General features: G+C 42.1%; 1 protein-coding gene across 7 annotated transcripts in view; it reads left to right on the top strand.

Annotated features, from left to right (window-relative positions):
• GARNL3 (GTPase activating Rap/RanGAP domain like 3) overlaps window positions 1-24,460 on the top strand; it is a 238,284-nt gene that overhangs the window by 19,928 nt on the left and 193,896 nt on the right. For 2 of the 7 annotated variants that reach the window (XM_073314499.1, XM_073314500.1), the window contains exon 1: window positions 9,871-10,097. The exons of 3 other annotated variants lie outside the window; for them this stretch is intronic. In XM_073314499.1, the coding sequence (XP_073170600.1) occupies window positions 10,042-10,097 (56 nt within the window). In that variant the 5' untranslated portion in view covers window positions 9,871-10,041. Of the gene's footprint in view, window positions 1-9,870; window positions 10,098-23,824; window positions 24,008-24,460 lie in introns of those variants that run through there. 2 more of the 7 variants (XM_073314497.1, XM_073314498.1) reach the window with 2 other exon arrangements.

Below are 24,460 nucleotides of genomic sequence, written 5' to 3'. Positions count from 1 at the left end.
CTGTTTGACTTCAGAGGCATTAATATCTATACCAGTATAGAAAGAGAGTCAAGCCTTTGGCTTTCTCAATTTACTAATTTTAGTTTTAACCAAAGATATTTGCCTATATAATATTTATTGAGCACCGAGAGGTATATTAGGCACTTAAAATACACAAGGTTGTATTAATTTTTAATTAATTAATATTTGGGGTCCATTCACGTTGGAGATTAACAAGTGTTAACACAGTTTTTAAATTGTTCAGAAACTGTTTTAAGCATACTTTGCTTCTATCATCTAGAACACTTAAAATAGCCTTAAATCATGATACATATCTGCAGAGCTGCCAAGTGTTATGAATCTCACATGATATTAATTTGTTTCACAGCTTTATCAAAGTGTGCATCTCTGTCTGTATTCCACTCTCTCTTAAAAATAAATATCTTTTAGCCTTGGGAAACATGCAGTGAACTACAAGCCAGGCAGCCATGACTTCTAGTTCCAGCTTTTCTGCTGACCATTGTTAATATTTCTATGAATGTCATACCATTATTAAACCACCCAGGACTCATACCTGCCTTTGCAGAGGAACTATCATTCATCTATTTTACAAGTTGTAGGCCTTGCATGAACAAAGAACGAAAACAGAAGTAAGGAAACAGAGGTATTCAATGGACAAAGCATGAATACACAGAATCAAAAGGTTATGTTCCCTTTGTTCCCTAAGTGATGGTGTAACTAACGTGTTCTGGGGTTTTTTGTGCTCCCCTTATATTATCCAAAGTCCATTTTCTATGCCTCAAGAGCCAGGCAGTCTTCTTGGGTGCAGATTTTGTCCCTTATTAGGATCTCCAAACTGTCTTCTCTTCTGCTTGTTAGCTTGATGTCTTTGTTTACCTTATATGTAAATATACTTTTCATTGTTAATCAAGCTGGTCAGACAAGTAAATATACATTCTTTTGCATAGGTCAGGCTGGGTTTATGCACTACCTCCCAAATGTATTTTAAGAACATATTTCCCGAACACATATATAACTCTTTGTACACAACCCATATATGTTGAGATAATGAATGTGTGAGGCCTGATATGAGTTACAGTATGGTGGTCACTCTGCCAGTTGGCTTGAGGGGCTCCCAGGATCACATGAGATAACTGAGAGGTTGCACAAAATGACTTCAGGAAATAGGACCCTAGCCTCTAAAACAGCAGACCCCAGTCTCATCCATGTTGCTGCACTGCCTTTCAGAAGGTAAATGCCATATTGTTTGGCTCGTCTGTCTCTAACCACTATACCACATTCTGCTCCTAGAGCCAGGAGTAGAACCTAGGCAGCCTGAGACCCAGCATTACAGGGTTGTCTCACAAATAGTTGTGTCTACATCTCCTTCTACAGGCTGGTACACATAGAGGCTAACAGCCAGCTACTCCTGCAGCTGAACTAAAAGGTGTTTGTGCTATGGCTCTGAAAGTTATGTGTTCAAATTCTGATGATGACCAGTGTAGGAAAATATATATAATGGCACTGTCTTAAATTAACAAGAAAATTCTAAAATGACTTATTGTTGAAATAAGTTTATGTTGCAAAATATAATATTTAGATGTTGAGTTTAACAATTGTTTTATTTGTGTATTGGTTAATGGGAGCCATCCTTTTAAGGACAGGCTTAATTGTAGATATTGTTTTGAAGGCCACTGAGAGCACTGTGTTGGAGTTTGCCTGTGGGTACATCTACACAATGGGTGGGAGTGTGCCTTCCAACAGCGGTAGACAGACTCAAGCTAGCTCTTGAGCTAATGCACTAAAAATAGCAGTGTGGACATTGCAGCACAGGCAGCAGTTTGGGCTAGCTGCCTGAGTTCCAGCCTGCCTGTCTCCCAGGGTCCACGCTTGGTTGGCTAGCCTATGCTGCCATTTTTGCTGTAACAGCCATATTGCTATTTTTAGCATGCTAGCTCAAGCAGAGATAATGTTTATCTGTCCACCTGGGCTGAGAGGCAAGCTCCCAGATGCAGTGTAGATATACCCTGTGTGGCCAAAGCATGGCAGCTTCTGCCTATGTAAAATCCAAAAAGTCAGAACTTGATCTAATAAACTTACCCCTCTTCAGGAGGACTGGATGCTTCAAGATGTTGCTAATGTGCTATAGACCTTTTCACTACAATGTTACCAGTTTGGTTCTAGCCCAGATCTGTAAGAGTTAAAGGTTTCTCTCATTTAATGGATGTTTGATGAACCCAATATAACATGAGTTTGGTTGGGCTCAGTTGCAGCTCTCATATCACAAACTTGCCAACCTGCTTTGTGCTAATTAGCAGACTCATCAGAGAGGCCAAGAATTGTGTGGGCCCTGGAGACTAAACTTCTTCTGTTCCACCTAGAAAGTCTCTTCTTCATTAAAATCAGATATTGAAGAAAATTAAATACTGTATGCCAGAAATTATATTGGGAATAGTAAAATAAGTTGCACCCCAATTATTCCAGACTGCATAAGAATACACACAGGGTTCATTTAATCAATCCTTGAAATTCAGACACTATAGTGTGGAGTGCTGCAGATATTTAACAATACACAGCAATACTAAAAGAAATAAAGTCTATACACAATTTAAATTACAGAGTGAATATAAGTAGGCAGTAGGTCAAATGATAATTTTGATAATTACAAAGACAATATCTCCTGCTCTAGCAAAAGGCATTATGGGATCTTTAATTACAACAGTTGGTCAGGATCTCAGTTTCATATCTTATCTGAAAGTCTGTAAAACATTGTCTCCATATAGCCAAAATCTGTGATGCTATGTTGTTGTGTGTGGGTCCTTGACCAATGTTCGCACTCTGAGGTTTAGTAGTAGCTCTGTATGATGACCATGTAGAGTTGCCAACTTTCTATTCACACAAAACCGAACATCTTTGTCCCACCCTTCCTCCAAGGCCTTGCCTATGCCCTGCCCCTTCTCCGAGGCCCTGCCCCCGCTCACTCTATCCCCCCTCCCTCTGTCACTTGCTCTCCTTACCCTCACTCATTCACTCATTTTCACTGGGCTGGCTCAGGGGTTGGGTTGTGGAAGTGGGTGAGGGCTGTGGGTGCAGGCTCTGGGGTGAGGGATGAGGGGTTTGCAGGAGGGGGCTCCAGGCTGAGGGGTGGAGCCCAGGGGTTTGTAGTATGGGAGGGGGTTCCAGGCTGAGGCAGGGGGTTGGGGTGTGGGAGGGGGTGTGGGCTCTGGGCTGGGGGTGCAGGTTCCAGGGTGGGGCCAGGAATGAAGGGTTTGGGGTGTGGGAGGGGGCTCTGGGCTGGGGCAGAGGGTTGGGGTGTGGGGCTGGGGATGTGGGGTTTGGAGTGCGGGAGCGGGCTCCAGGCTGCAGCAGGGGTTGGAGTGAGCAGGGGTGTGCGGGCTCTGGCTGGGGGTGTGGGCTCTGGGTTGGGGCTGGGGATGAGTGGTTTGCGGTGCAGGAGGGTAGGGCTTGGGCCAAGGACTTCGGAGTGCGGGAGGGGGATCAGGGCTGGGGTGGGGGGTTGGGGCGTGAGAGAGGGTCAGGGGTGCAGGCTCCTGGTGGTGCTTACCTCAAGTAGCTCCTGGAAGCAATAGCATGACCCTCCTCTGGTTCCTACGTGGAGATGCGGCCAGGCAGTTCTGCGTGCTGCCCCTTCTGCAGGTGCCACCCCAACAGCTCCCATTGGCCATGGTTCCTGGCCAGTGGGAGCTGCAGAGCTGGCGCTTGGGGCAGGGGCAGTGTGCAGAGCCCCCTGGCAGCTCCTACTCATAGGAGCCTGAGGGAGGACATGCCACTGCGTCTGAGAGCCTCTCAGAGCCACGGCAGGCAGGGAGCCTGCCTTAGCCCCACTGCGCTACTGACTGGACTTTTAATGGCCCGGTCAGCAGTGCTGACTGGAGCCACCAGGGTCCCTTTTTGACTGGGCATTCCGGTCAAAAACTGGAAACCTGGCAACCCTATGATCATGGAACTTGTACAGTTGTTGAAGAGGAAGCGAGGTGTGAGTGAGTAAGTGTATATCAATATAAGTTGAGAAAAATAAAGGGAGAAGGATCCTCATGGCCTTGAAAGATACCCGAGAATAAAAAGTAATATTTTTCTTGATCTGATACCTTTAAAAAAAATTATCGCTATGCGAATTGCTTCTTCCTCAATGAAACAGTTAAATTAAATGTTTCAGTTACTCATATAAAATACCACTGTATCTTTCTCTTAGCAATATTTAAGTGCATTTTATTAGACCTCTGCCCAAAAGTAATGTATCCCATCCTGTGTTTGTAGTAGCTATTATTTGTACATTGCACTATTTTTCTATATCATGTTGTAATTTTCATAATATCTGTTGATACAAGGAAGAGAAGGCACTATTCACATGATCATTCTTTGTGCACACAGTGAATGTACAGCTGATTATTTCAAAATGCAAAATGTCCATTTTTGATGAAATTTTTAAACAGTGGCTTGTTAGAAATAAATTACCTTATGCAGAGGACAGGCCAAATATGGTGATATTAGGAAATATTTTGCATTAGGTTATGAAGCAGTTCTTAAACAGTTTTCAAAACCACTTTGAAAAGCAACATGGGTCTCTAGTACTACTTATCTAATTCCTGTAGTTTCCAAAACGTGTAAATGATATAGTCTATTAAAATGATGATAATCAGTTTCTAAATACTCAAAGAGGATGTCCATGGCTAGGTGACCCACCCTAATTCATGTATCAGAGTGGCTGCTGTTCCTTTGTTGGTTAGTTTTGTGCCTCATGAACAAGCTTTGCAGTTTTCAGGTAAGTTGTAAATTGTACAGTTTTCAATTGTAGCTACATAACCATTCTTTTTGTTGACATTAGATAAATTTCAGCCTGGGCCATCTGGAAATAATGGCTATTGTGAGTTTTGTAGGCACTTAGTTAATATAATTTGTCATTCATTACTGAGCTGTTGAAGCTCACCTCCGATCAGCCCATGATGCCAGGCTCCAATGCCCACTTGTTACATTTTCAAACACCTTTGTACTTTCTCCCATGCTGCTCCATCCTTTTGGGACACCCTCCCTATAAAAATGAGGCAAAGGTGCCTCATTTTCCACCTTCAAACCCCTCCTCAAAACTCTACTGTGTTGTGATGCCTACAGAATACTTGACAGTGGTTAGGCACATAGTGTGCAGAGACCACTCTACTACGCTGACCAATATTGTCTTATTGTTTATTTGAATTCCCGTCTGTGTATTTCTACATATTGTTATACTTAGACAAGAGACAACAGTACTTAGTCTGTAAGCCCCTAAGGGGAGGGACTAGTGACAGAGGATGTGGAAAAAGCTAATGTATTCAATGCTTTTTTTGCCTCTGTTTTCACTAACAAGGTCAGCTCCCAGACTGTTGCGCTGGGCATCACAAAATGGGGAAGAGATGGCCAGCCCTCTGTGGAGATAGAGGTGGTTAGGGACTATTTAGAAAAGCTGGACGTGCACAAGTCCATGGGGCCGGACGAGTTGCATCTGAGAGTGCTGAAGGAATTGGCGGCTGTGATTGCAGAGCCATTGGCCATTATCTTTGAAAACTCGTGGCGAACCGGGGAAGTCCCGGATGACTGGAAAAAGGCTAATGTAGTGCCAATCTTTAAAAAAGGGAAGAAGGAGGATCCTGGGAACTACAGGCCAGTCAGCCTCACCTCAGTCCCTGGAAAAATCATGGAGCAGGTCCTCAAAGAATCAATCCTGAAGCACTTGCATGAGAGGAAAGTGATCAGGAACAGCCAGCATGGATTCACCAAGGGAAGGTCATGCCTGACTAATCTAATCACCTTTTATGATGAGATTACTGGTTCTGTGGATGAAGGGAAAGCAGTGGATGTATTGTTTCTTGACTTTAGCAAAGCTTTTGACACGGTCTCCCACAGTATTCTTGTCAGCAAGTTAAGGAAGTATGGGCTGGATGAATGCACTATAAGGTGGGTAGAAAGCTGGCTAGATTGTCGGGCTCAACGGGTAGTGATCAATGGCTCCATGTCTAGTTGGCAGCCGGTATCAAGTGGAGTGCCCCAAGGGTCGGTCCTGGGGCCAGTTTTGTTCAATATCTTCATAAATGATCTGGAGGATGGTGTGGATTGCACTGTCAGCAAATTTGCGGATGATACTAAACTGGGAGGAGTGGTAGATACGCTGGAGGGGAGGGATAGGATACAGAAGGACCTAGACAAATTGGAGGATTGGGCCAAAAGAAATCTGATGAGGTTCAATAAGGATAAGTGCAGGGTCCTGCACTTAGGACGGAAGAACCCAATGCACAGCTACAGACTAGGGACCGAATGGCTAGGCAGCAGTTCTGCGGAAAAGGACCTAGGGGTGACAGTGGACGAGAAGCTGGATATGAGTCAGCAGTGTGCCCTTGTTGCCAAGAAGGCCAATGGCATTTTGGGATGTATATGTAGGGGCATAGCGAGCAGATCGAGGGACGTGATCGTTCCCCTCTATTCGACATTGGTGAGGCCTCATCTGGAGTACTGTGTCCAGTTTTGGGCCCCACACTTCAAGAAGGATGTGGATAAATTGGAGAGAGTCCAGCGAAGGGCAACAAAAATGATTAGGGGTCTGGAACACATGAGTTATGAGGAGAGGCTGAGGGAGCTGGGATTGTTTAGCCTGCAGAAGAGAAGAATGAGGGGGGATTTGATAGCTGCTTTCAACTACCTGAAAGGGGGTTCCAAAGAGGATGGCTCTAGACTGTTCTCAATGGTAGCAGATGACAGAACGAGGAGTAATGGTCTCAAGTTGCAGTGGGGGAGGTTTAGATTGGATATTAGGAAAAACTTTTTCACTGAGAGGGTGGTGAAACACTGGAATGCGTTACCTAGGGAGGTGGTAGAATCTCCTTCCTTAGAGGTTTTTAAGGTCAGGCTTGACAAAGCCCTGGCTGGGATGATTTAACTGGGAATTGGTCCTGCTTCGAGCAGGGGGTTGGACTAGATGACCTTCTGGGGTCCCTTCCAACCCTGATATTCTATGATTCTATGACTATCTTTTTGGTTTGTGTTTATACAGCGCCTAGCACAATGGTGTCCTGGTCTATTACTAGGGCCCCAGGCACTATGATAATACAAATAATAAATGAGAAGAATGAAGTATGAAACCAATGTTGTCTGGTATGCTGGATCAGACCACTGATCCATCTAATCCAATATAACTATCTCCAACCATTGACTATACTAACATATAAAATGCTAAATACAAAATAATTTGATGGCATTATATATTTTCAGTGTTATTCTTAATTCACGCTATTCTTGTTTGATATTTTTTGACCACTGCTTCACAGTGAAGAAATTTTTTAGTTGAACTGTCCACCATAATGCCTATTCCTTTTTGTAGTGGATTACAGGTAATGTATAGATAGATAGAATTTAAGACCAGAAGTAACCTGCATTCTTTGCTCCTAGATGTGTATCTTTGCATTCGCTGAACTAAAAAGCATTCTGTGTGAATGGGCACAGCTTACCAAGTGATCCAGATTGCTCTGTCCTGTCCTCAATATTTACCAATCTTTGTCATCTGCAAATATTATCAGCAGTGATTTTTATATATACTTCTAGATCATTGATGAACATGTTGAAAAGTGTCGGGCCTAGAACTGATGTTTGTGAAACCCTATTACATTTTTTTTTCAGCTATGACTCCCCATTGAATACATCTTGAGATCAGTCAGTTAGCTAGTGCTTAATCCATTTAACATGTGGATTACTGATTCTGTATAGAGCTAATTTTTGAATGAAAATGTCATGAGGCACTGGTATATTACATCTTTGCATTTACTTTTATCAACCTAACTTGAAACCTCATCAAAGAATTAAATCATGTCTTATCAAACAACCCTATTTTCCATATAACCATGATGGCTGGCATTAATTATATTCCTATTCTTTGATAATATATTAATTTAATCCTATATTGACATTTCTGTTATTTTGCCCAAGATTGATATCAGGTTAACTGCATATAGTTAGGCTTATTAGAGAGACAAGGTGGGTGAGATAATATCTGTTATTGAACCGACTTCTGTTCATGAGAGAGACAAGCTTTCAAGCCACACAGAGGGCATGTCTATACTTACAGCTAAATCAGCACTTCTGCGACTGATACAGCAGTGTCAATTTAGTGGGTCTGGTGAAGACCCACTAAGTCAATGGCAGAGCCCGCTCCCATCGATGTCTGTACTCCAGCTCCCCTAGAAGCCTAAGGTAATTCGGCAGGAGAGCATCTCCCGTTGACAGAGCGTGGTGTAGACACAGCTGTAAGTCGACCTAAGTTACGTCGACTTCGGTTATGCAACGGAAGTAGCGTAACTATGGCTAAGTCTATACTACGCAGGTTTTAGCGACACAGTTGTGTCGCTACAGCTGTGCCGCTAAAAGGTGCGCAGTCTACTTGCTGTTTTGTCGGCTCTCCTGCCAACAAAAAACTTCCCCCCTCAACGAGCAGGGTTAGCTTTGTTGGTAGGAGAGCGCTCCTGGCGACAAAGCGTTGTTCACACCGGTGCTTGGCGTCAGCAATATTTTTATCTTTCGGGGGTGTGTGTGTGTGTGTGTTTTTAACACCCCTGAAAGACAAAAGTTTTGTCATTCAGGTGCCAGTGTAGACATAGCCTTAGGTTGACTTACAGCTTTAGTGTAGACTAGCTCAGAGTTCTTCTTTAGGTCTGGGAAAGGTACTCTGAGTACCTTAAATGCAAGATGGAACAGATTGTTTAGCATAAGTAGGTAGAACAAATTCTAAGGGACCAATGCTTTTTTTGCCTCTGTCTTCACGAATAAGGTCAGCTTCCAGACTACTGCACTGGGCAGCACAGTATCGGGAGAAGGTGACCAGCCCTCTGTGGAGAAAGAAGTGGTTCAGGACTATTTAGAAAACTTGGATGAGCACAGGTCCATGAGGCTGGATGCACTGCATCTGAAGATGCTAAAGGAGTTGGCAGATGTGATTGCAGAGCCATTGGCCATTATCTCTGAAAACTCATGGCGAGCTGGGGGAGGTCACAGATGACTGGAAAAAGGCTAATGTAGCGCCCATCTTTAAAAAAGGGAAGGAGGAGGATCCGGGGAACTACAGGTCAGTCAGCCTCACCTCAGTAACTGGAAAAATCATGGAGCAGGCCCTCAAGGAATCAATTTTGAAGCACTTTGAGGAGAGGAAAGTGGTTGGGAACAGTCAGCATGGATTCACCAAGGGCAAGTCATGCCTGACTAATCTAATTGCCTTCTATGACGAGATAACTGGCTCTGTGGATATGAGGAAAGCGGTGGGTGTGATATATCTTGACTTTAGCAAAGCTTTTGATACAGGGGAAGGAGTGCAGTGGGGATGAGGCCTGGGGCAGAGCCAGGGGTCGAGCACCCCCCAGCAGTTTGGCAGAGCACAAAAGAGTTGTAATTTGGAGTAAATTGCAACTGCAATTTGTTGAAGACTGGACTGCAATGAAGCTGGTAGTTTGTAAACAAATGACTCTCTGACTATGTATATGGTTTACCAGGCCATCCACCAACCAGCTGCCCAGGGGGTGGGATCCTACACTATTTTCAGCCTCCCACCAGGGTAATTTTTGTGTGTTCCTCAGTGGGGGTCTTTGTCACACATTATGTACTATATGAAAGGGGCACAGGACGCTGTCGTGGAGCAAAGCGGCTGGATTAATCTTGCAGACCGCTACAGCAGAGCGTGATTTGGAGGTTGTCTGCCAGGGACCTTGTAAATCATGTTTGTATTCCTACCCTAGGAACCCCGCGCCGCAGCCGGAAGCTCCCCTCAGGCTGCTTCGGCCTCAGAACTACAGATCCCGCTATGCACCGCTGGGGGGCGGGGTCTGTGGGAACAGCTGGGCGGAGCAAGCTGGTAGGTGGTTTGGCGAGCTGTGATTGATGCGCCGGGGGATGGGGGGAGACTCCGGGTCGGGTTGGGTCCCACCGCCCGGGGGACGGAATGTTCTCTGAGCTGAGCCACTGTCGGTCGCTACTCCCAGCGGGAGAACCGGTTCCTGACGGGGGAGCGGGAGGCATGAGCGGCGCGCAACTCCCATGGAGCTGAATAGCGCCCAGGATGCTTCCACACGATTCCTCAGCATCGCCCAACGGTAACTGAGGCTGGGGGGTGGGGTCTTCCGTGAGGCGCGGGGCGTGTCCACAGTATTGGGCTCCCCGGCGGCCGGAGGGTGTGGGCGTTGAGGGGGCTCACGCTCTTCCCGCCTTGAGCAGAGACGGGAGCTGTGGGCCTTCTTCCATCTCACTCCCGCCGGGAGACCCCTGGGCGGTCGTGGGGATTGCTTGGGCCGTCGGTGGGGCGGGAAGGCTTGGCTGGGGCGGGGGAAGTGTAACGGAAGCTGTTGTTGTGTGGGACAAGTTTATGAAAGAGGGTTAAAAATCAAGGGGTCATGTTGGAATGCTGTAGTAAGGTGGAGTCGTGCTGCTGGACAGCAAGGGGAATTCTGAAATTTGGCCTGGTGGGATTGGAGCCGGTTACAGATGGGGTAGTGTATTAACTGGTTGGGGCAGGTGTCTGTGTTCTAAGAAGTGGGCAATGATTTGAAAATGAGAATGAAACTGAGTTAAAAATGTACTAATTATGAAGCAGTCACTGTGGAAAGCTCTAGAACATGCCAGTGTGTTCCCACTGCAAATTTATTTATTTTATAGTGACTGTAACTATACCTGCTTTCTCTGTGGAACACTTAGAAGATGGGCCTATACTCTGAGGGACTTATAAATGTAGATATAACATACACTTGGAAAGGGAGGGCCAGTGAAGGATGCAGGTTATAGAGCTATGATTACACAGATACTCTTCTCTCTTTCTACGCCCCCCAAAAAGCCCCAAACAACACAGTGTTCCTCTCTTAGATTTACAATCTTAGGGCGCCGCTAAATTAGAAAAGGTTCACCAATTTACATCATTTTTAAATTATCAAACTGATTGAAGTGAGGGTTAATCCAGTGTAAATGCATTTATGCTAGGAATTTGCCCCAGTTTGACTAGACTGATTTGAAAGCAATTTAGTTAAAGTAGCACCACTTTTTTAATGTAGACTAGGCCTGTGTCTAAGGAAGATGTAATGGGTTGGTGAATCAAATAAAGGGGGGAGGAATAAGGATGGTTAATAGTAATATGAGCCTGTTTTTGTGCACACAGCTAGACTATGAAAATCCATGGATATACAGGTTTGGTTTATTATTTGTTGGCAGCTATTGGAGTCCCTCCTGATTCCCTCACTATGTTTGCTCTTGGAGGGAGACCATTGTGGTGATGGTAGTGGAAATACCAACTTCTACAGAAAATATAACAGAATTTCCCCCCATTAGTTGGGACTTCGGTGGTTTTTTGCCTTTGTTTGCAGCATGGGTATGGTTTAGCTGCCAAGATCTGGGCATATCACTCCTAATCGATTCTCTGACATTGTAGGGGCCTTGGGCATTCAGGGTATCTTAGTCTCTCCCCGTTCTGTCCTACTGGCATACAGTTTAGTCTCCTGAGGACTGAAATGTTTTAGTCTGACTCTGACTAAAGTGTTTGGGCTTAATATAGTGGTATCTGCGTGAAAAGTAATGGCGTGTGGCATACAGGAGGTCAAACTAGGAGTCTAATGGTCCCTTCTGGTCTTAAACTCAGTGAAACTAGGAAACGATAGGGGGTGCCTGCCCCTCACAGCCACTAGAGAGATCCACATTCCCTTGCTTTGGAAGTGTGGATTGTGAAATGGCCTTTATGACCTAAACAACACGTTAATTAAATATATATGTTCAGAAACATACTAGCCAGAGGTCAGCTGTATGAGCACCTGAAATGAGGATGGGGCATTTCCAGAGGGAAGATGACTCCAGGGAATATGTCATTCCTACCAGAGATGATTTATCCTTGGCACTCATAAAATGCCTGTGTCATAAACTCATCATGATTTCAAAGTTCCGCTTTTTGGACCTGTCAGTGTTAGAAGCAAGTGCACCATATCTCACTGAAAACCTAGAATTTCTCTTGTCCAGTGGTATAAGCTCTTGTTTACTAGTCATGATGGGTTGTGAGGCATGTGACCTTACACTTTGTGTATTATTGCATATTATCTGTAGTGTACTGTAGACAAATGTATATTTGGAAGGAAATTACATATTTGTGAAATAGAGAACTATTGTGACAGTCAGCTTTTTTTAAGCTGCTCAGAAGGTTTGAAATGGTAGAGTAAATCCTGAGGCAAGTGAATTTGTGAATAGAGTGCAGGTGAGATTGTGAAAGATACTTGTTAAATGCAATGTATCACATTGCTCTGCAGTTGATTGAATTGACACCATTTCACAAATATGTAAAAAGAAAAGGAGTACTTGTGGCACCTTAGAGACTAACCTCCTAGGAGAGTGATCACTTTAGATAAGCTATTACCAGCAGGAGGGTGGGGTGGCGGGAGGTAGTTTTTCATGCTTTGTATGTATAAAAAGATCTTCTACACTTTCCAAAGTATGCATCCGATGAAGTGAGCTGTAGCTCACGAAAGCTTATGCTCAAATAAATTGGTTAGTCTCTAAGGTGCCACAAGTACTCCTTTTCTTTTTGCGAATACAGACTAACACAGCTGTTACTCTGAAACCTGTCACAAATATGTATATTTAATAATATACAAATGTAATAAAATTTATTTTACTGACATGTTTTATTGCTTCGGTGATGTGACTACACTGTGAAAGCTTCCTTGTCGTTCAGATGCTTTTTAAAATACTTTGCACTAAGGAAGACTTGTGGTTGAAAGGTCATTTTTTGGATTTGGGGGCACTGTATGTAATGGAATACTTGTATTTCTAAGTTTTGTGTGTATTCTTTTAGTTTGTCTTTTGGGGCCATTGTGTGGTGGGTGTGTTAGAGCCTTCCTTAAATGATTGTTCAGATTTTAGCTTTTTAAAAATTTTGTTATTTCGGATCCACTTGAAAACATAAATTCAGTTACCCCTGCCCCCTTTTTAAAGAGCTTTTAATTGCTTTCCCAAATGCAGAATTTGGTGATGTATTTTTTGGTTGGGTTTTAGGCTGGATGTTCTTTCAAGTTGTAAACTTCAGTTATTCTATCTTTTACATGCATAGTGTTTTGCATAAATAAAGCTGGGCAACTTTAACTGTAACTGGCAAAATGTAGGTAAGGAAAATAAAACTGACAAGGAGAAGAGACAAAAAAGTGTTACAGTGAGGTTTGTGGCTCCTGTTTTGTTTGTTAGTATTCTCTGTAGGGCAAGTTGTGTAACTATTCAGTTTTTGTTTGGGAATATTTCTAAAGTATATTGGACAATTGTTTTATTGTTTGACTGTATTAGTTATTCCAATCTTCATTATCAGTATGTACTGGGTGGGGAAAAAAAGCTTTCTGTATTACTGCAAAACCCAGTAAAAGTGCTCTGGCTCATGTGTATGGTCCACTCAAAATGTTCTGTCCGGTGGCACCTTAAAGACTAACAGATTTATTTGGGCATAAGCTTTCGTGGGTAAAAAACCCACTTCTTCAGATGCATGAAGTGAAAATTACAGATCTAGTCATAAATATATATTGGCACAGTAAGGTAACTCCCTTCTCTTCATGTGTCAATATATATTTATGTCTGGATCTGTAATTTTCACTCCATGCATCTGAAGAAGTGGGTTTTTACCCACGAAAGATTATGCCCAAATAAATCTGATAGCCTTTAAGGTGCCACCGGACTCCTTGTTGTTTTGTGGATACAGACTAACACGGCTACCCCTCTGATACTTCAAAACGTTCTGTATGTAATGAAGACTCAAGCACTTTGAGAAGTCATTCTTTTACTGCTTCTTGGGTGGTCTAAAAAGAGTCAAAAGAAAAGGAGTACTTGTGGCACCTTAGAGACTAACCAATTTATTTGAGCATGAGCTTTTGTGAGCTACAGCTCACTTCATCGGATGCATACGATGTAGCTCACGAAAGCACATGCTCAAATAAATTGGTTAGTCTCTAAGGTGCCACAAGTACTCCTTTTCTTTTTGCGAATACAGACGAACACGGCTGTTACTCTTAAAAAGAGTCAATAGCTTAATGTATATGCACCTTTTATTCTGTAAACTGGTGATTGTCATTTCCAGGGCTGCCAAGCCTTGTAACTTTCTAACCCATAGGTTCAGTTTAGATTTTGAACATATGGCTATTTATATGATATGCAGAGTGCTCTGTCGAGGCTGTGCTTTATTAATTTTGAACAGGCTGATTTGTTGACTGCTCCCTCATCACCAATGTTAGAGACCTCCCCATAGCCTTTTAAAGAGTGCTTACGGATTGAAAAATCACTGTGCTTTAAATAAAAATAAGCATCTTCTTTCTCACAGATCTGTTTCCTGGATATATGCAAAGTCATATAGGTGCTTACCTTACTGATTGTTCACTGACAACTCTGTGTTAATGAAGTTATTTAAGGTTGCCCACTGGTATCTCATGCCCTTCCAGAGCACTGAGTTCAGCAAAACTCAAACTCCATTATTCTTTAGCAATACAGAGCATATACCCCTATGGAATACTGAATTGGCTTTATTTTGGTTTGTGCATCAACAGAATTTCTAACAAATTTACAATTGTGGAATCTTTACATGAAGGGGGGCAGTGATGTATACCTTAACTGCACTGTAAGTACCCCTATCAAACACTCATCGGTTAGGGGTCAAATTGCGGAGGGAAGGTGTTGGTACCCTTCCAAATTCCACCCCCAAAATAAGCTTTGTCCATGTGAATCACCAAAATGAGACACTACTCAGAGTACATTGTGTAGATATGACTGTGCTTTTTGAGCTCTGCTTGGTTCCCAGTTGTTGGGGCTTGAATGTGTCTATGACCTCTGCTGAGCTCCTTGGGCTTGACCGTGGGGGAAAAAAAATAGCTGGCAATATCTCCAAAACACCGTTCACTTGGATGAAAATGAGATGTCACTCTCAGTAAATTGTGCAGATTTGTGATCCTCCCTGTCCATAAGAAATAAAATATTAACAATCATGGTATTTAAGTTAGCATCTTTAGGCATTGGAGTTAACATATCAGTGAGATGAATGGGGCAGTTGACACCTCTGAGTTATTTTATTCTTTGCGGATTTGCATAGATGTGTCTGCATCAGTTACACTGTTTAAATTTTTGAAGTTTTCTTCGCATCCATAATTGCTAGAGGATTACATTTTGTTTGTTAATGTTTTTTAAATGAAAGATGAGAGAGCCGCAGTTTCACAGAAGTGCTAATATGCTTTATTTCTGTGGACCATCTCAACCTGAGCTATGTGTGTTGGATCAGGGTACTGCTTCTGTGAGAGATATAGAATGGGTACATCATGACTTGCTGATCAGTGGTCTAGTTTGTAGCACTTCTTTTTTTTTTAATTTTAACTTGCAAACTGAGCAAATTTGCTCAAGTCATGGAGGAAAAATAAACGTGGGATCCCTCCAATGAAATGTCAGTGAAACCATTTTCTGGGGATGTGATGTTATTGACATAAACTGTGACCGTATAGATCATTGTTGCAACCACTGTTATATATTTGCAGCAAATATTGTACAAAGGTTGTTGTGTGAGGTGTCTGAGAAGGTTATGATTTGCTGGTTATGATTATGCTGTCTGTATGTGTGGCCTTTTTGTAGTTGAAGTTATAAATATTGGCTATGTACTTGTATCTCATTGTGTTTGATTCTAAATAGCATTTAGTGAAGCATTTGGTCAGCTTCTTGAGAAAGGAATTTGCAAATTAAGTGCCCAATCAAGAAACACTTAACTGACAATGGACCTTGGGAGACTCCAATCCACATAAGAAGTCTTCCTGGGAACGTTCAAGGTAGCATGGGAGCCATGGCTGTTGCCTGTAAAGAACTGAGTGTTGCATGGACATGTGACTTGCCCATTTGTCTCTAAACTCCACCTTGCTGCTGTGATTTTCCACAGTAAGAACAAAGGGGTGTCCTTCCACAGGGCAGAGAATATAAAAGGCCCTGGAAACTCCTCCATTTTGTTTTCACTCCTGCTTCATACCTCTGGAGGAACCTTGCTACAAACTGAAGCTCTGAACAAAGGACTGAATGACCCATCCCAGCTGTGGATGTACTCCAGAGACTTGATGTGAACCTGCAGTTTATTCCATCACTGCTACAAGCCTGAACTGAGAACTTTGCTATTACTGTATGTAATTGATTTCATTTAACCAATTTTAGCTCTCATCTATATTTCTTTCTTTTTATGAATAAACCTTTAGATTTTAGATTCTAAAGGATTGGCAACAGTGTGATTTGTGGGTAAGATCTGATATATATTGACCTGGCTCTGGGGCTTGGCCCTTTGGGATCAAGAGAACCATTTTTCTTTTACTGGGGTATTGGTTTTCATAACCATTTGTCCCAATAACAGCTTTGAGCTGTAACTGCCCTGCTGTAAGCAATTTATCCTGAATTGATACTCTCAGTTGTGTCCCACCAAAGGCAGCATCGTTACAGGAGATGAAGGAAGAGATAAATTAATATCAATTTATAGGAGTCCCTGTGTGGATGGTTTGAGGGAAGGACTCTCCTCCCCTCACACTTACCAGAAGGAGGCTTGCTCAGTGATCAAGAGAGGATTTCCTTTAGTTTCTGGGAGGGGCTGAATGGAGAGATACTGTAACGTCTACATAATATTTGGGATGTGTTTGCAGTGATCATTCAAGATCAGAGAATATGACTCACCTTTAAGGGTATCCTTCATATTTGCTTGTCTCTGTTATCTTTCTCCATCGGCTACATAAAATCATAGAAATGTGGGGCTGGAAGGGACCTCCAAGAGGTCATCTAGTCCATCCACTGGCTTTCCACTGGTTTCCACATGGAAACTGAGGATTTGCAAGCTGAATTAACCGTGGTTGCGATTCCTCATAATCTCACAAAAATTATTTTGGGGAACAGCTTTTTTAATGTGGCTCAAGCTGTCCTGGGGTCTGGCAGCAGCAAGAAGGAATCTCGTGCTGAAGCCCCAGAGAGGAAAAAGTAAAGTTACAGAAACTGCTGGGGAAATGGGAGAGTGTCTCTTTGCTCCACTGTTGTAGAGGAATTACTGTCTGCTGACAAGGGTGGGAGTGGTTGAGGTCAGCTCTTATCCCAAGGCTAAAACAGGCTTTTCTCCAGGGTGTGTGGGGGGGGGGGGGGATGGGAATGTTTTGCCTGATGGTAGGAAGACTGTCCAAGTTGCTGGCTGCCAGGAAGTTGCAGTTAAGCAAGGAACAGGAGTCACTCTAAAATGCATAGAAAAATGTGTCCTAGAGGAAAGCCCAGAGAAAAATGATGGAGTCCTAAAGACTGCTGCAGTGGATGTGGATTCCATGGGCTCTGTAACCGGAGGCAAACCCAATTCAAAGAGGGAGGAGAGTGCAATGCCTACCAGTATGGGGAAGGGCGGGGGGGAGTCTGTTCTGTCTGTCAGTTGTGAGCTCACAGCTGAACAGGGGATAGATTCCACTCTAGGGAGCACAGGGTGTATGTCCTAGAGGGGGGCCCAGAGAAGGAAGTTAAGGAGGAATGTGGGGGAGTACAGGGATGTCTCCCCATTAATTACAGGGGAAGGCTTGCCCAGGAGAAATTTTGCTGGATCTGCATCTGTAATCCCAGGCACCTCACCTGTGGCTCAGGTTTTAAGAGGGAACTGTGTAACTGTCCTCCTGGAGGGGAGCAGCCACACAACTGACCACCTGGGGACAGAGAGGGGGGACAGAGGGTTCCCCAATCCAGGCCCCACTTTTGCAAAATGTTGTTCCTGCTGTACTTGTGAAAACTAACTCTGTTCCTTTAAGGCAGGGGTAGGGGTTTCTTCCAAGCATTTTGGTGTCAGTGGATATGCTAATGAACCCCCTGCTGAAGGTGAACCCCTCCAAGAAGGTTGGTGGTGATTGGACATCTAACATAGTGAATACCAGTGGAAGTGAGGTAGGATCAGAAGAGGCTAAAATAGGGAAAGAACAAGTTAAAAATTACTTAAACAAATTAGATGTCTTCAAGTCACCAGGGCTTGATGAAATGCATCCTAGAATACTCAAGGAGCTGACTGAGGAGATATCTGAGCCATGAGCAATTATCTTTGAAAAGACATGAATATCTTATAATCCCCCATCAGTCATGCCAACAATAATAAATTTCAGGGCTGCAGGTGAACTATTCAAGCAGTACCTGTTACCTGATAGTGTTTTAAAGAAAGTCACACCACTGAACTGGTGGAAGTCACCAGCTAAACACTTGGAACGAGAGTTTCTTGAAGTACTAACTCAGCTTTTGACATAAATAACCTCTTCTGCAGGCACAGAGAGAATATTTTCTTCATGTGGACTAATTCATTGAAACTTGAAAAATCGATTGGGAGTCGAAACATAGGAAACTTGTCTTTCTCTTTTGGTCTATCAATAAAAATGAGGGAAGGGATGAGATTTACTAGCTTTATAAGTTTAAAGGACAGCCTAACTAATTTATTAGACTGTCCTCATTCTCTTGAAAATGAGTGAATAAGAACTTAAGCTCTAGTTATTTTCTATTCAGCATATTTGAAAATTTTCCTAGGCTGACCTGAAATAATCAGTTTAATTCACTGACTACAATTAACCCTTGTGTTCAATAAATGTAGTTGTAAATGTGAAATGTTTTGATAAGAGGGGTTAATGTATCCAAAACATTTAAGGTTGTTTAACAAAATTTCAGTTACCATCCTAATGCATCTTGACAATAAGTTAATTATGTAGTAAATAAGCAATATATCATTCACCATTTTCTAGCATACTAAAAATGTACAATTAAGAATCTGAAAACATTAAGCTTTATAATTGTTTAAGATAAATATAAATAGTTTTTGCTGCCTATGAGGGCACACTATAAGATATACTAAATTTAGTGTAAAGGCTCTAGCTATAAATCAATACAATGAGAATGCACTTCTCTTGAGAAAATAACTGAAGTACAAATGGAAAAGTTGATGACTTAAGGAGGCTATCCATTTGGTGATTATATGATGATTTAAATTGTTAATTTAAATCACCACGATTTAAATTAAAATCCACCATGATCAAGAATGAAACCGATTTCACAGGAGAGACTGAGCAGCCCAGCATCAGAATATCACATAGTCCAGCAGCTAGGACAGACACTTGAGAAATGGCAGATCCCTGCTCAGATCCATGCTGCCTCTCAAGTGGAATGGGGTCTTGAATGAGGAGGTATCCCACCTTCCAGGTGAGTACACTAACCAGTGGACAAACAGAAGGGAGGTTGTAGCCCTCATCCTCCCTCTCACAAAAATGTTGTAGATGCCTAACACCAAGAAAGGGCTTGCAGCTGAGAATCCCCTGCAGAAGGAGGTGTTTCCTTGCCGCCTGGATTTAGGTGGCTATCTCTGAGAGGGGTGGGATTTAGTACAGACCCCTTGGCTTGGCATCTCCCACTGCCTAGCTTAGGTGAGGAGCTGCCTAGGGAGGTGAGTTGTCTTTTGTGGATCATATTTTGAGTGCTTGTTCACATCCGTTCCATCTCTCCCCATTCATTTTTGTGTAGGGAACATTCATGCTGAACTCAAGCTTTGTGCAGCCTGGTGATTTTCTAGGCACCTAAAAATTAATTGTGGCAATGCTCAGCATTGGCATGCCAAATTTCCATTGTGACTCTAGCCATAAACTGATTACTTCTTGCCCTAACTTCGATGGGCATGGAGAACTGTTAATCAGAGTCCTCTTACCAATCTTTTATAGAATTGAAGACTGTTATCAGCTGTCTCTTCTTTAGACTAATCATACCCCATTTGATTAACCTTTCCTCACAGGTCATGTTTTCTAAACCTTTTATTTTTTTTTGCTCTTCTCTGAACTCTGTTCAGTTTGTTGACATCTGTAATAAAGTGTGGTGCCCAAAACTGGACACTGAGTTTCCCAGCTGAGGCCTCACAGGTGCTGAGCAGTTATCTCCCATCTTACATACGACACTCCTGTTAATAAATCCCAAATTTAATTTGTCTTTTTAGCTGTAGCATCACATTGTTGACTCGCATTCAATTTGTGATCAACTATAACCCTCAGATCTTTTTATGTAGTTATTCTGCATTTTGTGTTTGTGCATTGGATTTTTTGTCTTTTGTAAGTGTAGTACTTTGCGTTTGTCTTTACTGAATGCAATCTGATTGATTTCAAACCTTTTCTCCAATTTATGAAGATAATTTTGCATTCTAATCCTGTCCTCCGAAGTACTTACAACCCCTCCCAGCTCGGTGTCCTCAACAGATTTTATAAGCATAGTCTCTGTTCCATTATCCAAGTCATTAATAAAAAATATTGAATAGTGTCAGGGCCCACTTAATATGTCTTCCCAGCTTGACAGTGAAATATTGACAACTACTCTTGAAGTATGATCTTTCAAACAGTTGTGCACACAGTAATTTCATCTAGGCCATATTTCTCTAGTTTGCTTATGATAATGTCATGTGGGACAATGTCAAAAGCCCTACTAAAGTTCAGATATATTATGACTATTTCCCCCTCTTTCACTATGCCTGTTATTCTGTCAAAGAAGGAAATTAGGTTAATTTGGCATGATATTTTTTTCTTGACAAATCCATGTCAAATCCATGGCTATTACTTATCACCTTATTATCCTCCAGGTTTGAAAAAATTGTTTTATAATTTGTTCAGGTATCTTTGAGTATCAAAGGCAGACTGATCTATAATTCCTTTTCCCCTTTTTGAGGATATGCACTTTGTTTTCCCTTTTCAGTCACCAGCTAATGGTTTAGAGATTGCTTTGGCAAGTTCCATAAGTACTCAAGGGTGAATTTCATCCAACCCTGCTGACTTGAATACATCTAATGTATCTAAACATTCTTTAACCTGTTATTTCCCTCCTTTGTCTTGTTTTCCTTTTCTTTTGTTATTGTTATGCATCTTGTCACAATTAATCTTTTTAATGAAGACTGAAGCAAAAAAAGCTACAAACGTTTCAGCCTTTTCTATATTATCTGTTGTTTGCTCCCCTTCCCTCTTCAGTAGTGGACATACTTTTCTTCATTATTCTCATACTTCTAATGTATTTAGAGAACCTCTTCTTCTTGTCTTACATTCCTTCCTGGTTGTAACTCATTTTGTGCCTTAGCCTTTCTGATTTGTTTCTACATGCTTGTGCTGTTTTTTTTTATACCCATTCTGAGGAATTTGTCCTTATTTCCACTTTTTTATGATTCCTTTTTGATTTTTCAGGTCATTTAAAAGGTCCTGATGCAGCTATATGGGTCTCTTACTATTCTATCTTTTCTCTGCATTTGAATAGTTTGCTGTTGTGACTTTTAATATTGTTCTTTTTAGAAACCAGCCGCACTCCTGAACTCCCATTTATTTAAGATTTCCTTCCCAAGGAATCCTACTTCTGAGTTTGTTGAGTCTGCTATTATGAAGTCCTTGTCTTTTTTCTGCTGTTCATTCCTTTCCTTAAAATTACGAAGTCTATCATTTCTTGGTTACTTTCACCCAAGTTGACTTCCAGCTTCAGATTCTCAACCCATTTCTCCCTTTTAGAATCAAATCTAAAAAGCCACCCTCTAGCTACATCCTCTACCTTCTGAAACAAAATGTTGTCACCAATGTATTCTAAGAACTTGTTCAACAAGGAGTCTGGTGGCACCTTAAAGACTAACAGATTCCTTTGTGCATAAGCTTTTGTGGGTAAAAAGCCCACCTCAGATGCATGGAGTGAAAATTACAGATGCAGGCATTATTATACTGACAAATGAAGAGAAGGGAGTTACCTCACAAGTGGAGAACTAATGTTGACAGGGCCAATTCAATCAGGGTGGATGTAGTCCACTCCCAATAATTGATGAGGAGGTATCAATTCCAGGAGAGGGAAAGTCGCTTTTATAGTGAGCCAGCCACTCCCAGTCCCTATTCAAGCCCCAGTTAATGGTGTTAAATTTGTGAATGAATTTTAGTCCTGCTGTTTCTCTTTGAAGTCTGTTTTTGAAGTTTTTTTTTTAAGGATGGCTACTTTTAAATCTGTTATAGAATGTCCAGGAAGATCGAAGTGTTCTCCTACTGGCTTTTGTATATTACCATTCCTGATGTCCGATTTGTGTCCATTTATTCTTATACGTAGAGCCTGTCTGGTTTGGCCAATATACATGGCAGAAGGGCATTGCTGGCACATGATAGCATGTATCACATTAGTAGATGTGCAGGTGAATGAGTCCCTGATGGTGTGGCTGATGTGGTTGGGTCCTCTGATGGTATTGCTAGAGTAGATATGGGGACAGAGTAGGCAATGAGATTTGTTATAGTGATTGGTTCCTGAGGAGAGGCTGTGGGTATTTGGGCTCAGGGTCGGAGCGGGAGAAGAGGTGGGTATCTGGGCTGGTGGGGGGCAGCAGCTGGGCAGCAGCTGGGCTCTGAGTGAGAGGGGGCTTGGGTGTATTGGTTGGCTGGGGTGGGGCACCATGGCTGGGTTCTGGTGGGGAGGGATTGTGGGTGTCTGGCCCTCCGACTGGGCTTGGGGAAAGAAACAGGAACTGGGATGTCATAGGGGTTTCTTTAACTCTCTGCTCCTGGGGGAGCTTTTGTGTGTGTCTGTATTGTTAGACATACTTGCTGACAGGTATTTTTGAAATAAATTACCAAAATAATTGAAACTGGTGTGATTGTGTAGTGTTATTTTGGCAAATAATATTTGCAGAATTTTTAATTTTTTGGTACAGAATGCTCCAAGAAGTAGCGCATGCATGTGCTGAGCGAGATGAGCCTCCTTTGAGAATAACTATACTAACTGTATGTATTTGGAGTTCAGAGGTCACATTGAAAAGTACTTAGAAATACTAATAGATGGGGTCCACTTCAAGTGTGCAAAGTAATCTACTCAGAGTAGAATAATTTTCATTAAGCATTCTTTTCTAATGTGGAGCCAAATTCCAGCATGTTTGTGCAATTTATTTTTCCAAATCTTATACAACCCTTTTTTATCCTCCTCAATAAAAAGAAAAAAAAAAAAAAACACTTGATGCAGACACCAAGGATGGACCTATGATGTAAAAGTAGGACTGTCAAAATTTTTTTAAAAAATCGTGATTTATGAGATAAAAAACCTCGATTAATCACAGTTTTAATTGCACTGTTAATAATAGAATACCATTTATTTAAATATTTTTGGAGGTTTTCTACATTTTCAAGTATATTGATTTAAATTACAACACAGAATAAAAAGTATACAGTGCTCACTTTATACTATTTTTGATTACAAATATTTGCACTGTAAAGAAACAAGAAATAATATTTTCAGTTCATCTTATACAAGTACTGTAGTGCAATCTTTTTATTGAGAAAGTACAACTTACAAATGTAGATTTTTTTTTTTTTGGTTAAATTGTTTTGTTTTTGTAGTTCTGTAAAACATTAGCGTCTACAAATTCGCTTAGTCCTACTTCTTGTTCAGCCAATTGCTAACACAAACAAGTTTGTTTACATTTATAGGAGATAATGCTGCCCTCTTCTTATTTACAATGTCACCTGAAAGTGAGAACAGGTGTTTGTGTGGCATTGTTGTAGCCGGTGCTGTAAGGTATTTACAGCCCAGATATGCTAAACATTTGTATGCCTTGTCATGCTTCAGCCATAATTCTAGGTGACATGCTTCCATGCTGATGATGCTCGTTTAAAAAAAAAAAAAAGCGTTATTTAAATAGTGACTGAACTTCTTGGGGGAGAATTGTATGTCGTCTGCTCTGTGGTTTTACCTGCATTTTGCCATATATTTCCTGTTATGGCAATCTTGGATGATGACCCAGAATATGTTCTTCAATTTAGGAACACTTTCATTGCAGATTTGGCAAAACGCAAAGAAATTACCAATGTGAGATTTCTAAAGACCTACAGCACTCGATCCGAGGTTTAAGAATCTGAAGTGCCTTCGAAAATCTGAGGGACGAGGTGTGGAACATGCCGTCAGAAGTCTTAAAAGAACAACACTCTGATTCGGAAACTGCAGAACCTGAACCACCAAAAAAGTAAATCAACCTTCTTTTGGTAGCATGTGACTCAGATGATGAAAATGAACACACGTCAGTCCACACTGCTTTGGATCGTTATCGAGCAGAACTCGTCATCAGCATGGAATCATGTCCTCTGGAATACAGTAACTCCTCACTTAACATCGTCCTGGTTAATGTTGTTTTTGTTATGTCTCTGATCAATTAGAGAACATGCTCGTTTAAAGTTGCGCATTTATAACATAGTTTGGCAGCCGCCTGCTTTGTCCACTGCTTGCAGGAAGAGCAGCCTTTTGGAGCTAGCTGGTGGGGGCTTGGAACCAGGGTGGACCAGCAGCTCCCCTATCAGCTCTCCTAAGTTTCCTGTGTGGCAGCTGCCTAGCAGGCTATCAATTGCTGGGCACTTCAGGTGTCCCTCCCCCCACTGCCGTGTGCTGCTCCTGCCCTCTGCCTTGGAGCTGCTCCCAGGAG

This window comes from Lepidochelys kempii, chromosome 16 (genome assembly GCF_965140265.1).
Source record: "Lepidochelys kempii isolate rLepKem1 chromosome 16, rLepKem1.hap2, whole genome shotgun sequence".
NCBI classification, from domain to species: Eukaryota; Metazoa; Chordata; order Testudines; family Cheloniidae; genus Lepidochelys; species Lepidochelys kempii.
This window is presented reverse-complemented; position numbering and strand designations above follow the sequence as displayed.